Source organism: Suncus etruscus, chromosome 10 (assembly GCF_024139225.1).
Source record: "Suncus etruscus isolate mSunEtr1 chromosome 10, mSunEtr1.pri.cur, whole genome shotgun sequence".
Classification (NCBI taxonomy): Eukaryota; Metazoa; Chordata; class Mammalia; order Eulipotyphla; family Soricidae; genus Suncus; species Suncus etruscus.
In genome coordinates this window covers 83,848,309-83,862,311 of record NC_064857.1, presented here as the reverse complement: position 1 = coordinate 83,862,311, position 14,003 = coordinate 83,848,309, and the positions used below count along the sequence as shown (strand labels likewise).

At 57.9% G+C, this 14,003-nt stretch overlaps 1 protein-coding gene across 1 annotated transcript; it reads left to right on the top strand.

Moving 5' to 3' along the window:
- Positions 1 to 273: 273 nt before the first annotated feature.
- PLA2G4B (phospholipase A2 group IVB) lies at positions 274 to 12,429 on the top strand. The gene is made up of 20 exons (XM_049781537.1): positions 274 to 282; positions 2,555 to 2,627; positions 2,831 to 2,967; positions 3,051 to 3,182; positions 4,073 to 4,110; positions 4,278 to 4,320; positions 4,535 to 4,589; positions 4,827 to 4,954; positions 5,196 to 5,270; positions 5,468 to 5,505; positions 6,122 to 6,257; positions 6,757 to 6,893; positions 7,203 to 7,425; positions 7,522 to 7,639; positions 7,815 to 7,952; positions 8,036 to 8,140; positions 8,282 to 8,461; positions 8,738 to 8,904; positions 10,944 to 11,130; positions 12,206 to 12,429. The coding sequence occupies exons 1-20, from the start codon at positions 274 to 276 to the stop codon at positions 12,427 to 12,429; spliced, it is 2,343 nt and encodes a 780-aa protein (XP_049637494.1).
- Positions 12,430 to 14,003: the final 1,574 nt, after the last annotated feature.

Here is a 14,003-nt window from a genome sequence, read left to right as displayed (position 1 = left end):
GGCGTAGGGATGGGAGTTGGGGCGGTGGGGAGACCTACAGTGTTGGGGCTTGAACTTAGGACTGTACACATCAAACGTTTGCATGTGCTCTGCCATTGAGCCTCCTCTGGGGCCCTGTGTGTGGGTTTGAGGTGTCATCTCCCCTGGTTGGTGGCTGTGTCAAGGGGTGGGGCTGAGGTGGCTGGGAGGAGCTGGGACACCCCTGCTCTGGGTTTAAAGGCTGCCGTCCTCATCCTATACCACTGCCTCCATCCCTGGCTCCTGAGGATTCTCATGGCTCTGGTAAGACCCCGTAAGGTCCTGGGCCAACCTGACTTGGCTTCCTGGGACCAGGTCAGTGCTGGTTGTGAGGGACTAGTGTGCTCCCCGAAATGGAAGGGAGCCAGGTAGGAGCAGACTCTGGGAGAAGCAGGGTGCTGGGCAGGAGATCGTCTGACTCCTTCCTGCCCTCCTGAGATGGACTCAGGCAGAGCCCCACTGTCACGGATTTAGACCCCGAGACTTGAACTGCTCTTCTGGGGCCCCCACAGGAAGTGGCTGCTCTGCTCCCTCTGACTCAGTTGCTTGGGGTGTGGGGCCCCCAGGGCTAATACTGGGGAATGAGCTTCCCGGCTCTGCCTTTACCTCCAGAAACTCCAGGGACTCTCCCTGAGGCCCTGACCTAGTGCCCTTGCCCAAGCCTGACCCCTACCAGGGGAGGGTTTGCATGAAGCCACATGGGGACCTGAGGACTTGACATCAGTTGATGTGGGGGATCAAAGTGGGGCTGCTGTGCCAGCCCCTCCCTAGCATTTTCAGAATCCCTGAACCCATTTTCAGAATTGTTTCCTGGGTGGGGTAGAGGGTACAAAGAAGATCCAATCTGAGATCTGGGCCCAAAGCCAGGCTGGGCCCCCACATTTCTCTGCCTCACCTCTCTAGCTACTCGCACACACACATGCAAACGTAAAGACATGCATGCATAATTGAACCACACACGCATGCACACAGAAACATGTATGTTTACACAAGTGCACATAAAGTGTACACATGGAGCCAGAGCAATAGTACAGCATTGGGGCATTTGCCTCGCATGCAGTCGACTTGGAAATGGACCGGGTTCAATCCCCAGCACCCCATAGGGTCCCTCGAGCCTGCCAGGAGCGATTTCTGAGCACAGAGCCACCGGGTGTGGCCCAACTCCCCCAATATTTACATGCACACACCCATGAAGACACATAACCTTCATGTACACAGCGCAGGATCATGCTCTGGAATGCTCAGCCATGGTGTGGTCCAGGGCATCACCACTGCCAGTGGATCCAGGAGCCGGAAGCAGGGCTATGTGAGGGTGGAGAGTACCACTCAGACTGGTTGGGTCCAGGCCTGTCCCTTGGGCAAATGACTCCCCTGTGCCTCAGTTTCCTTGTAGGATAAGTAGCCTCCCACAGAGAGTGACTATGTGAGTGAGAGACTAACCCAAGAATCACTGTGCTGTGTCAGTGCTGACTAGTGGGTTTTAGAGATGCCATTGCCGCCTGTCACTTCAGGGCTGATGGGCAGAACTGGCTTTAAGATTTGGGATTAAGGGGGCCGGGAAGGTGGTGCTAGAGGTAAGGTGTCTGCCTTGCAAGCGCTAGCGTAGGACGGACCATGGTTCGATCCCCCGGCGTCCCATATGGTCCCCCCAAGCCAGGGGCGATTTCTGAGCTCATAGCCAGGAGTAACCCCTGAGCGTCAAATGGGTGTGGCCCAAAAACCAAAAAAAAAAACGAAAACAAGATTTGGGATTAAGGGGGCTAGACTGATAGCAGAGCGGTAGGGTGTTTGCCTTGCACATGGCCAACATGGGACAGACTCAGATTTGATCCCCAACTCCCATATGGAGCCTGCCATGAGCGATTTCTAAGTGCAGAGTCAGGAGTAACCCCTGAGCATCACCCAGTGTGAATCAAAAACAAAACCAAAAAAGATTTGGGATTAGGGCCAGCATGATAGCATTTGCCTGCACATGGCCAACTCAGGTTCTATCCCAGCCATACCATATGGTTTCCTGAACCAGGAGTGATTTCTGAGTGCAGAGTGAAGAGTTGGCCATGGGCCCGGAGAGATAGCACAGCGGTGTTTGCCTTGCAAGCAGCCGATTCAGGACCAAAGGTGGTTGGTTCGAATCCCGGTGTCCCATATGGTCCCCCGTGCCTGCCAGGAGCTATTTCTGAGCAGACAGCCAGGAGTGATCCCTGAGCACCGCCGGGTGTGGCCCAAAAACCAAAAAAAAAAAAAAAAAAAGAGTTGGCCATGATGGGCCAAAGTGGTGGCACAGTGGTAGGGTGTTTGCCTTGCACGCGCTGACCTAGGACAGACTGAGGATCGATCCCTGGCATCCCATATGGTCCCCAAGCCAGGAGTGATTTCTGAGCACAGGGACAGGAGTAACCCCTGAGCGTCACCAGGTGTAGTCCAAAAACAAAAATAAGAAGATTTAGGATTAGTCTTGAGGAGTTGCCAGCCTGGTCTTCAGCCCCATCACCTTTGGCATGGCCAGCCTGCAACATGCCCTCTCCTGCCTCTGCAGGCAAAAGTGCCTGGGACCTGCCTACTCACTGTCCGTATCCTGCAAGCCTATGACCTGCCCTCCAAGGACCTAGGTAAGTGCTGGCCCAAAGAGGGCCTTGTTCTAGCTGAATTCAAAGTGATGGGGCCTACGGAAAGAGGCACGACTGTGGAACTGGGCGTGCATTGACCAGCTCCTTCAGTCTTTGGGGAGCACCCCGTGACAGAGGGACATAAGCAGCAAGAACTAGGCCAGCAAAGGCTTATAGTCACTGCTGGATGCTTGTCCTGCCCACAGTGACCCCCTCTGACTGCTATGTCACGCTCTGGCTGCCCACGGCCTGTAGCCAGAAACTGCAAACCCGCACGGTGAGAAACAGCAGAAATCCTGTCTGGAATCAGAGCTTCCACTTTCGGATCCATAACCAGCTCAGGGTGGGTCCAGAGCACTGCCCCATCCCTTCCCAGCCCCCTTTTTCTGTCCCCCACTTCCTGCAACCTTGCTGTTTCTTTTTCAGAACATCATACAGCTGAAAATCTTTGACCAGGACCTGGTCACTAGCGACGACCACCTGCTGTCCGTGCAATTTGACGTGGGGACCCTGCGGGTTGGGGAGCACAAACACAAGAGCTTCCCACTGGGCTCAAAGGCAAGGTTGCACTAAGGGGGTGGGCCCAAGGGTGGCTGGGTCCTGGTACCAAGGCACAGCCACAGTCCCCTGGTATATGCTGGGAATTGCTGTCTACACAGGAGCAGTCCATGTCTCCATTTTTATTTTATTTTATTTTATTTTGTGGCCACACCTGGTGATGCTCAGGGATTACTCCTGGCTCTGCACTCAGGAATTACTCCTAGCAGATTCTGGGATGCTGGGGATTGAATTTGAGTTAGTTGTGAACAAGACAAGCACCCTATCCACTGTACTATCTCTTCAGCCCTCTGCCCAGTCTTCTTGATTACTAAGCAAAGCAAAAATAAAAATACTAGGAAAAGCCCAGTATTTATAGTGACAACTCCAGAAAAACTGGGGACTCTGAAGCCACTCCTCGTGAGGTTCTGCTGTGTAATGTGTATGCTGGCGGTAGTGAGTGCTGTTGGACCACATCAGCTGTGCTCAGAAGGCCTGGTGATGTCAGAGATTCAACCCAGGGCCTTGCATATGCCGGGTCTGTGCGCTTGTATGTGAATTGCCTCCCTACATCCTAGAGCATTTTCTTAGTGAGTTCCAAAGCAGATAAGAATACTCGGAAGGTGGGGCCGATAGCACAGTGGTAAGGCATTTGCCTTGCATGCAGAAAGACAGTGGTTCGAATCTTGGCATCCCATATGATCCCCCGAGCCTGCCAGGGGCCATTTCTGAGCACAGAGCCAGGAGTAACCCCTGAGTGTTGCCGGGTGTGGCCCAAAAACAAAACATAAAAAGAATACCCTTGAGGCCCCTGGTGGCCTTCCTCTGTCCCCAGGCCTCTGCAACCCCAGTTGGCACCATACACGTGCACTTCTATTCCTGGCTCCTCTTACTTATTCCTGTCTCTCCAGGACAAGCGGCTGGAAGTGGAGTTCCGCCTGCGGAGCCTGTGAGTTGGGTTTGGGGCAGGTCCTGTGAGGGGATGTTTCCTTCCCAGAAGGGTTGAGCCCCAGCTGATACCATGGGAGATTTCAGGGCAGAGAAGGAATGCCCAAACCTGCTGGGGGACATGGATCTTCTCAACTTCCACTTACGGGCCCTGGGGACTCTTTCCAGGTCAGACTGTGCTGAGCAGCTCGTCAGCAATGACATCCTCGTGGTGCGTCTGAACCTCGCCCAGCTCTGCTCTCCTGCCTGGGTTCCGTGAGCAAGGCTTTGGTGATGCTGGGCCGTGTGTGTGTGTGTGTGTGTGTGTGTGTGTGTGTGTGTGTGTGTGTGTGTGTGTGTGTGTGTGTTGTGTGTTTGTGTGTGTGTGTGGTGGGTGGGGTGTCAAACAGCGGTTGGCTTGCCTTTGACGGTGTCTCCCGGTTTAGGCCCGGGAGCTTTCATGCCTGCATGTTCGACTGGAGGAGATGGGGGACCAGCAGGGTGAGCCCTTTAACTCTGGTCTAGGCCCTCTCAGCCCTCACCTCCCTAATCTGACAGGGTATAGGTGGAGACCCTCACTAGTTGCCCTTGGCTTTTGCCGGCAGGAGCAGGTGTGGGAAGGCTCCATCTTCCAGCTTTGGCCAGACCTCTGTGGTGGGGTGATGGGATGTGACCCTCTGCCTAAGGGGCAGGACAACACCCTGCTGCAGCCTCTCTACTTTTGACTTCTCTTCCCAGGGAAGGGCCGAGTTCAGCTTGTAGTCCCTGGATCCTATGAGGGCTCCCAGGAGGCATCCGTGGGTGCTGGCTCCTTCTGTTTCCATTTCCCTGCCTGCTGGGAGCAGGAGCTGAGTATTCACCTGAAGGTAGGATGCTGCACCCTCTGCCTGTGAGGGGACCCCAGACCCTTCTCACTCAGGTCCTCCTCCAGCCTATACCTCTGGTCACCACCAGCAGCCCTGGCCCTCCCTACCAGTGTCGGGTACTCAGGGAGGGGACTAGGGCTGGCAACCGCCTCCTCTGTCCCCTCCTCATGTGTGTGCCCAGTGGGTGGTGCTGGGAATGGAAGGGTGGGAGTTCTGAGTGCTCCTGTTATTCTTCCTGTAGGATGAACAACTGAAGGTGCCCCTCAACTCCCTGCCCAACGGGCAGGTGGTACGGCTCGTCTTTCCTACTTCCCAGGTACCATTTGCAGGAGGCTGGCTGGGAAGGGCCAAGGGAGGCTCAAATAGATAGGTCCTCTGAGCATCCCTGACAGCCTCAGGCCAGCCTCTGGTGGAGATGGGGGTGGAGTGCACAAGTCTGGACATCCATAGTGTAGCTCAGGTGAAGAAAAACGGTGGGTCATCCTTTATGACTGGAGCATTTGCGGTTTTCAGGAGCCCTTCATGAGGGTGGAGCTGAAGAAGGAAGAAAGGTGAGTGGTGGGGCCAAGCAGGCATGTGGGAGCATCCAGGGAGGAGGAGACAGACACCAGGCCCATTATGGGGGACCCAGGATACAGATAACTGGTGCTTGGCCTTTATTCCCTCCTGCCTTCATGCCTTAGAATTAGATGGAGAGCCTTGACCTAGCTCAGAGGTACTGGGAAAAATGTTGGTGGGAAAGTGGGTGTCAGGTGAGAATGGTGTGGTTGGAATGGGAGGGAGAGCAGCTGCACCCCTGCAGCTGAGGGTGCACCCTCACCATTCCATAGCAAGAGGCTAGAGAAGCCCTGCTTCTGTGTCTTGGCTTCTCCCCAGAGGGGGCCATAGCCTCTCAGACTCTTGCGGAATTGATCTGGGAAGGCTGAAGCTGCAAGGTAAGGGTGTCTGTGGTGTGAGGGCCCACTTCTGAGCCACTCTGTGCCCTGGGGCCTCTCCTGCCCCCTCAGACTGCTGGTCCCTATGTGCACCCACACATATGGGTCTGCCTTCATCAGGGTGCCCACATCCCACCCTGCAGAGTCAGAATTTGGAGGCAGGACTGGGAGAGGAGTGGGAAGAGATGGGCTTCTCAGCCTCAGCATCGCCCTTTCCTCCCTCCTCCTGCAGCCCTGAGAAACTGGCCGTGCGGTTGGGCAGTGGGCCCTGCACCGAGGAGCAGGCATTCCTGAGCAGGAGGAAGCAGGTGGTGGCACGAGCCCTGAAGCAGGCCCTGCAGCTGGACGAAGACCTGCAGGAGGATGAGGTGTGGAGTTGCTCTGGGCCAGACTGGGGGGTTCCTTGAGCCAACTGCACTGGGTCTAAGCACTCTGTAGCTGTTGGCAGGCTGGGCCGGCCCCTTCTCTTTTCCCACACAACCTCATCAGGTGCAGAGATGGCAGAGGGGGAGAGGGATGGCCTTGGGCAGCCAACCTCTGGGCCCCTGGGGTCAGTTATGTTGCCCTGATCAGCAGCACGGGAGTGGCCTCACAACAGGGAGGTGGGGAGACTTTGACATGACCCTGGAACTTCCTGAGAGGTCAGCCAGTGGCTTGAGGTAAGGAGAGGCAGCCTAGAAGGCATCTGCTTTGTTTTTTCTGGACTTCATCAAACCAGAGTGATGAATACTATCAGGGCTACCTCTCCTCAACCCTCCTAGGATACCTGACTGGAGCAGTTCTGTAACCTTCTCAAAGCTTGGCTGGTAGCACTGGGGGCCATTAGGAATTCTGTGTGGCCTCCTCCCATCTGGCTGTTCTCCTCAGGTCCCTGTGATCGCTGTGATGGCCACTGGCGGAGGCATCCGGGCCATGACCTCCTTGTACGGTCAGCTGGCTGGCCTGCAGGAGCTGGGCCTCCTGGACTGTGTCTCCTATATCACAGGGGCTTCCGGCTCCACCTGGTGAGTGCAGGGGTAGGACGGGGTGAAAAGCAGGAGTGCAGGGGTGGCTCATGGACCCTCTAGGCCTCCCTGAGCAGCTTGAAGTGGGAGGAGGCCTGTATCCTTGGATGGTACCTGTACCGCTGTTGTCCTTGACTTGAAAGCCCAGGGCATAGGTCAAAGAGATAGTACAGTGGGTAGGGTCCTACACATGGTTCCCCAATCCCCACCAGGAGGGAGGCCCTGAGTACCACTGGGCGTGGGACAGAAACCAGAAAAAGAGAACAAAGCAAGCCCAGGGCAGATGAGTTCTTCTTTGACTTATACTAGGGCCCTCGCCAACCTCTATGAGGACCCAGAGTGGTCACAGAAGGACCTGGCTGAACCCACCAAGCTGCTGAAGACCCAGGTGACCAAGAACAAACTGGGTGTGCTGGCCCCCAGCCGGCTGTGGCAGTACCAGCAGGAATTGGCTGAGCGCACCCGCCTGGGCCACCCGGCCTGCTTCACCAACCTCTGGGCTCTCATCAACGAGGCCCTGCTGCATGATGAGGTGCGGGGTAGATGCAAAGAGGGCATGGTGCGGAAGTGGGTATCTTGAGTCCCCGGCAGTCATGGCATGGAGTGTTCCAATTACTTTCCCCGCCAGCCCCATGAACATAAACTCTCAGAGCAGCGGGAGGCCCTGAGTCGGGGCCAGAACCCGATGCCCATCTACTGTGCCCTCAACACCAAGGCACAGGGCCTGAGCACCTTTGAATTTGGAGGTGAATGGGGTAGGGCTTTAGCGGGGGTGAGTGGGTGGGGCATGAGACGGGTGCTGGGTCCTGTCATCCTCCTGGAGTTCTTCTGTTGGGCGATGCCAGCCTAGAGGTGGGGGTCCCCCCTCAAAGGGGAGCCAGGGGGTATATGGATCTGAGGGGAGGCATGTGGTCTCTGCAGAGTGGTGTGAGTTCTCCCCCTACGAGGTCGGCTTCCCTAAGTATGGGGCCTTCATTCCTTCCGAGCTCTTCGGCTCTGAGTTCTTTATGGGGCGCCTGATGAAGCAGCTCCCCGAATCCCGTATCTGCTTTCTGGAAGGTGAGGAGGCAAGAGACTGGACGGAGGAGGGGCCTGGGCAGGATTGGGGTTTCCTTCCTCTCATGATGCCCCGTCCCCTTCAGGGATCTGGAGCAACCTGTATGCAGCCAACCTCCAGGACAGCTTGTACTGGGCCTCAGAGCCCGGGCAGTTCTGGGAGCACTGGGCAAAGGATCAGGCCAGTCTGGGTAGGTCCTGCCATCATGAGGTCATGATGGAAACTCTGGGGCTGTGGTTGGAGGGAAATCTCAGCTCTTTGAGGGGTCCACAGGGGCTGGGATATAGCCCTACAGGGTCACCATTTCCTTTCCTGCCCACCCCAACTTCAGAAAAAGAACGGGTTCCTCTTCTGAAGATAGAGGAGACGCAGACAGTGGCTGGCAAAATCGCAGAGTTCTTCACGGACCTGCTGACGAGGCGTCCACTCGCCCAGGCCTCACATAACTTCCTCCGTGGCCTCCATTTCCATAAGGACTATTTTGAGCATCTGCACTTCTCTGCCTGGAAAGGTAGCTGCTTTCCCCCTGCCCCTGACTTCCCCGGGTCATTTTGGGGTTGCTTGAGCCCTTCAGCCCTGGTCCAGACTTCCTCAGCCCCAGTCCCGCTGAGTTTGTTCCCTGAACTTCTAGAAGTAGGAACCTTCTTTCCTCACATGTGCTGGAAGTCAGAACCCCTCTGCAGGGTGGCAGGGAGGGCCAGGCTCCCCGCCTCTGAGGGCCTGTGAGGTCGGTGCTCTCTGCTCTGGTGACAGCAACTACCCTCCCCCATCCCCACTACTTTCCCAGCCACCAAACTGGACGGGTGTCCCAATGAGCTGACTCCCATGGAGCCCTACCTGTGCCTGCTGGATGTGGGCTACCTCATCAACACCAGTTGCCCACCCCTCCTGCGGCCCATGCGGGATGTGGATCTCATCGTGTCACTGGACTACAACCTCCAAGGCGCCTTCCAGGTGGGCCGGGGCTCCCGTTGGCCCCACAAGGTTGGGAAGCTGATTCTGCTCATTCGGAGGACTGGGGTGGGGTCAGACTGGACGGTGCTCTGTTCGGGTCTTTCACCTGGTTCTGCACTAAAGGATCACTCCACTTGTTGCTCAGGGGACTGTAGGACTGTGTGGGATACCAGGGATCATCACACTGGGTTTGGCCGAATGCAAGGCAAGTGCTGTGCCCACTACCCTATCTCTCCAGCCTGGATGCTGATTTTTTGTTTGTTTGTTTTTTGTTTTTTGGGCCACACCCGTTTGATGCTCAGGGGTTATTTCTGGCTACGCACTCAGAAATTGCCCCTGGCTTGGGGGGACCATATGGGACACCGGGGGATCGAACTGTGGTCCTTTCCTTGGCTAGTGCTTGCAAGACACTTTACCTCTAGCGCCATCTCGCTGGCCCTGATGCTGATTTTTTTTTTTTTTTTTGGTTTTTGGGCCACACCCGGCGGTGCTCAGGGGTTACTCCTGGCTGTCTGCTCAGAAATAACTCCTGGCAGGCACGGGGGACCATATGGGACACTGGGATTCGAACCAACCACCTTAGGTTCTGGATTGGCTGCTTGCAAGGCAAGCACCGCTGTGCTATCTCTCCAGGCCCGATGCTGATTTTTAAAAAAAATTTTTTTTCTTTTGTTTTTGGGCCACACCCTGTAGTGCTAAGGGGTTACTCCTCAGCTATGTGCTCAGAAATCACTTCTGGCTCGGGGGACCATATGGGTCACCCAGGATAGAACCACGGTCCGTCCTGGGTCAGCTGTATGCAAGGCAAATGCTCTACCTCTGTGCTATCGCTCCAGCCCCTGTAAAAAAGTGATAGCAGTGGGGCCAGAGAGATAGCATGGAGGTAGGACATATTTGCCTTGCATGCTGAGGGACGGTGGTTCGAATCCTGGCATCCCATATGGTCCCCAGAGCCTGCCAAGAGCGATTTCCGAGTGTAGAGCCAGGAGTAACCCTTGAGCACTGCCTGGGTGTGACCCCCCCCCCAAAAAAAAAGTGATAGCACAGAGGTAGGGCCGCCTTGCAAGTGGCTGACCCAGGATGGTTCGGTTTCTGGCATCCCATATAGTCCCCCAAGCCTGCCAGGAGTAACCTCTGAGCTCCACAGAGTGTGGTCCAAAAAGAAAACAAAACAAAAAAAAATTTTTAGGGTCAAATGCCATAGAGCATTTGTGTTGCATGCAGATGACTGGTTCTATTCCCCCGCCTCATCGTATATGGTCCCCTCAGCAGAGCCTGAGGTTAATCCCAGAGCAGCACTGAGTATGACCCAAAAACAAAAATATTTTCTAGCCACACCCAGCAATGCTCAAGGGTTACACTTAGCTCTGCACTTAGGAATTACTCTAGGCAGTGCTTGGAGGCCATATGGGATGCCCATAATCAAACCCAGGTCAGCTGAGTGCAAGACAAGCGCCCTACCCACTGTACTATCTTTAACTCGGTCCCTGGATGCTGAATTTAAATACATGTTATAGGGGCCGGAGAGATAGCATGGAGGTAAGGCGTTTGCCTTTCATGCAGAAGGTCATCGGTTCGAATCCCGGCATCCCATATGGTCCCCCGTGCCTGCCAGGAGCAATTTCTGAGCATGGAGCCAGGAGTAACCCCTGAGCACCGCCGGGTGTGGCCCCAAAAAAACCAAAAAAAAAAAATACATGTTATATTTTCATCTCCTGGGGGGGGGCAGAGAGATAGGAGAGTGGTTAGGCTCTTGCCGTGCATATGGCTGACCCAGATTTGATCCCTGGCGTCCCCTATTGATTTATCGAATCTGCTAGGAGAAATACCTGGTTGTAGAGACAGGAATAACCTCTGAGTACTGCTGGATGAGTGCCCCCACCCAAAAAAAAAACCCATTTCATCTCCTTTGAACCGCACCATCCAGGCCCTCCGCGTTAAGGCTAAGGCTAAGGTTAAGACCCTCTCTGGGCCCCCTGAGCGGCTTTTCTGCAGATGGCCGCTCGCCCTGACATCAGTATCTCGGGTCTGCCCAGCAGCAGCTGCAGCTCCTCGGCCGGTTCTGCGAGGAGCAGGGCATCCCCTTCCCCGCGGTGGAGCCCGCAGCCGAGGAGCTGCGGCAGCCCCGGGAGTGCCACTTGTTCCTGGACCCCGACCGCCCCGAAGCCCCCGCCGTGCTGCACTTCCCGCTGGTCAACGACACCTTCCGCACGCACTCGGCACCCGGTGAGCCCCGAGCCCGAGCCCCAGCCCTGGCCGCCTTCCGCCCCGCCCTATCCTAATCCCCGCCCACCCGGATCACGACCACGCCCCGGCTCTGAGCCACGCCTACCCAGACCCAGGGGTTTGGTCCCGCCCCTAGTCCTAAGTTTCGCCCACCAGACAACGCACCAGTCACGCCCCGCCCAGCCATAAGCCCCGCCCACTCCGGGCTAGTTTTCAGTCCCGCCCTAGTCCTGAGCCCCGCCCACCCACGGACCCTGGTTTGGGCCCCCGCCCGAACCCTAAGCCACACCCACCCACCCCAGCCTCTGGTACTCCCTCCCCCCGCCCCTAGTCATAAGCCCGCCCACGAAGACCCTGCCCCGCCCCAGCCTTAAGCCCCGCCTGTCCCAGACCTTGTTCTCGGCCCCGCCTCCAGTTCTAAGCCCCACCCATGCCCTGACCTGGTCTGGCCTCAACCCTAAGCCCCGCCCACCCAGGTCCCGCTCCCGCCCCAGCCCTAAGCCCCGCCCGCCACCCAAACCCTGGTCCCAACCCTAAGCCCCGCCCACCCTAACATCGGCCACGCTCAACCCTAAGCCACACCCGGTGGAGCCCGGACCTGGTTCTCAGCCCCAGTCCTAAGCCCCGCCCACCCCTAGCCTCGACCACGCTCAGCGTATGCCACACCCACCGGCCCTGGTTTTTTTGGCCCCGCCCAGGCCTAGCCTCGGTCACACTCAACCCTAAGCCACGCCCACCGGCTCTGGCTCTCGACCCAGCCATAAGTCCCGCCCACTCCTAGCATCGGCCCCGCCCAGCCCTAGGCCACACCCGCTCACCCCATTTCTCGGCCCGTCCCAGCCGTAAGCCCCGCCCATACCTAGCCTCGTCCCCGCCCAGCCCTAGGCCACACCCTCCAATCCCGTTTCTTGGCCCCGTACCAGCCGTAAGCCCCGCCCACCCTAGCATTGACCACGCCCACCGTCCCCGGCTTCTCGCCCCGCTCTCCGCGGCCCTGGTCCTCAGCCTGGCTCCCGAGGCCCGCGGTATGCGCAGCCCAGTCCCGCCCGCTCACCGCCCTTCTTGCCCGGCGCAGGCGTCCGGCGGGCCCCCGAGGAGATGGCGGCGGGCGCGGTGGACCTGTCCGCCTCGGGCTCCCCGTACCACTACTCGAAGGTGACCTACAGCGCCGACGACGCCGACAAGCTGCTGCGCCTGGCCCGCTACAACGTCTGCAACAACCGCGGCCGCCTGCTCGAGGCGCTGCGCCTGGCCCTGCGGCTGCGGAGGCGCAAGCGGAGGGGGCCGCAGCCCCAGTGAGGCGGCTCGGACGGCCCTGCCGGGACCCTGCTCGTGCTGGAGCTGCAGGGCCCGCCCCAGTCTGGGCACCCCTGAAGAGACAGAGGGCCTCCGCTCCCCACTCCGCCTCCAGCTCTCACCCTCTGCACTCTGCTTCCTGGCACACCCGGGCCAGGCCTGGGGCCAGAGGAGCGAGCCCAGCGAGGGGGGCCTGTCTGTCCCTAAAGCCTTCCTGAGGTGGCCCTGCGTGTGTCCGTCCTCGCTGCCACCTCAGGACCAGACCCCTTGGAAGAACAGAGCTGCGGTGAATTAGGGCCCGTTGCCCAGAGGGAGATTGCTGGGGATGCCTCCACCCAGGCCTACCTGGATGAGGTCTGCGGCCCGAGGACAGGCAGGAGTGGGGTGTGGAGGTGATTGGTTCCCATGCCCTGGCACTCAGTCCTTAGGGGCCCCTGGGCCTGAATCACACGGTGGGGGGGGGCCTTCGGGCATGGCTGCCCAGGGGCAAGAGGCCATCCCAAGGCCCGTATCAGTGCCTGGAGCACAGCACGTGGCTGTGAGTCCGTCTGTGCATGTCCTCTCGTCTGCTACCCTGACCCTTGAGCCCTCGCAGGGCAGGAAGGCCTGGGGCCAGCAGGAGAGAACAGAGGCAGGGATCTGGGGAAGAGGAGGCTAGGTGAAGAGGCAGGGTAAGGGTGTGGGTGGAGCTGGGCCGTCATCCCAGGCCTGGCCACTGTGGGCATCTGGGGCCTACCAGGAGCTGTCAGTGCACATGCGCTCAGTGAAGGGGTCTGGGGACAAGCTGGGGGACAGCCTAAGGAGAGGGGCAAAGGGAAGGGAGCCTCATGGGCCAGGCCTGCTGGGGTTTGCAGGGACAGGGAGAGGCTAATTTGTTACCCTGCCTCCTGGGAGCACCTTCAGGTGCTAGAGGCTCAGAATTGCCATCCAGCCACCCCAACCCCACGACTGCCTGAGCAGAGTGGCCCAAAAGACTGTTCCCATGTTCTGCGCTCAGGCTGAGGGCTAGGAGCAAAGAAGTCAGTAGGTCTTCACCCAGCTACCTGGTTGCTGCCTGCAGCTGGTTCCCACCTAGCATGAAAGACCCCAAGTTTGAGCCCAAATACTGCCCCTACATCTCAGAACTATTACGCCCACACCACCAGGCCAAATGTCACCAGAAGTGGCCCCTGAGCACCATTGGGAAGCACCCCGAGAGACCCCAAGAGCTCCCTCGCCCTTTATTGTGTAGGGACAGCAGGAAGGGACAACCAAGGGGTGGGGCTGTCCACCCCACCTGCCATCATGGAGGTGCCTGTTGGCCATGGACCTTATGGTCCCTTGTGGCTGAAACTGGGGCAGGAGGTGGGGAATCATTTCTCATGACCTGGCAGCCTCTGGGGACCCCTGGGCCTGCTCAGTCTTGCTCTGCTCTGGTCTCCCAAGAAGTTCATGATCCAAATCACACAGTGCCTCCGGGCACGATGGGGCATCCTGCCCAGGAAGATGGAGCATCCCTGGCGAAAGCCAGGGATTCCTTCTACTATATGATTGTCCATGAGAGGCAGAGGTGAGAGCAGAGGAGGCTGGTCGGTGCC

Coding starts and splice junctions, on each gene's coding strand:
- PLA2G4B (XM_049781537.1), top strand. Junction 4,955..5,195: donor AGCTGAGTATTCACCTGAAG/GTAGGATGCTGC, acceptor TTCTTCCTGTAG/GATGAACAACTGAAGGTGCC. Junction 6,258..6,756: donor AAGACCTGCAGGAGGATGAG/GTGTGGAGTTGC, acceptor TGTTCTCCTCAG/GTCCCTGTGATCGCTGTGAT.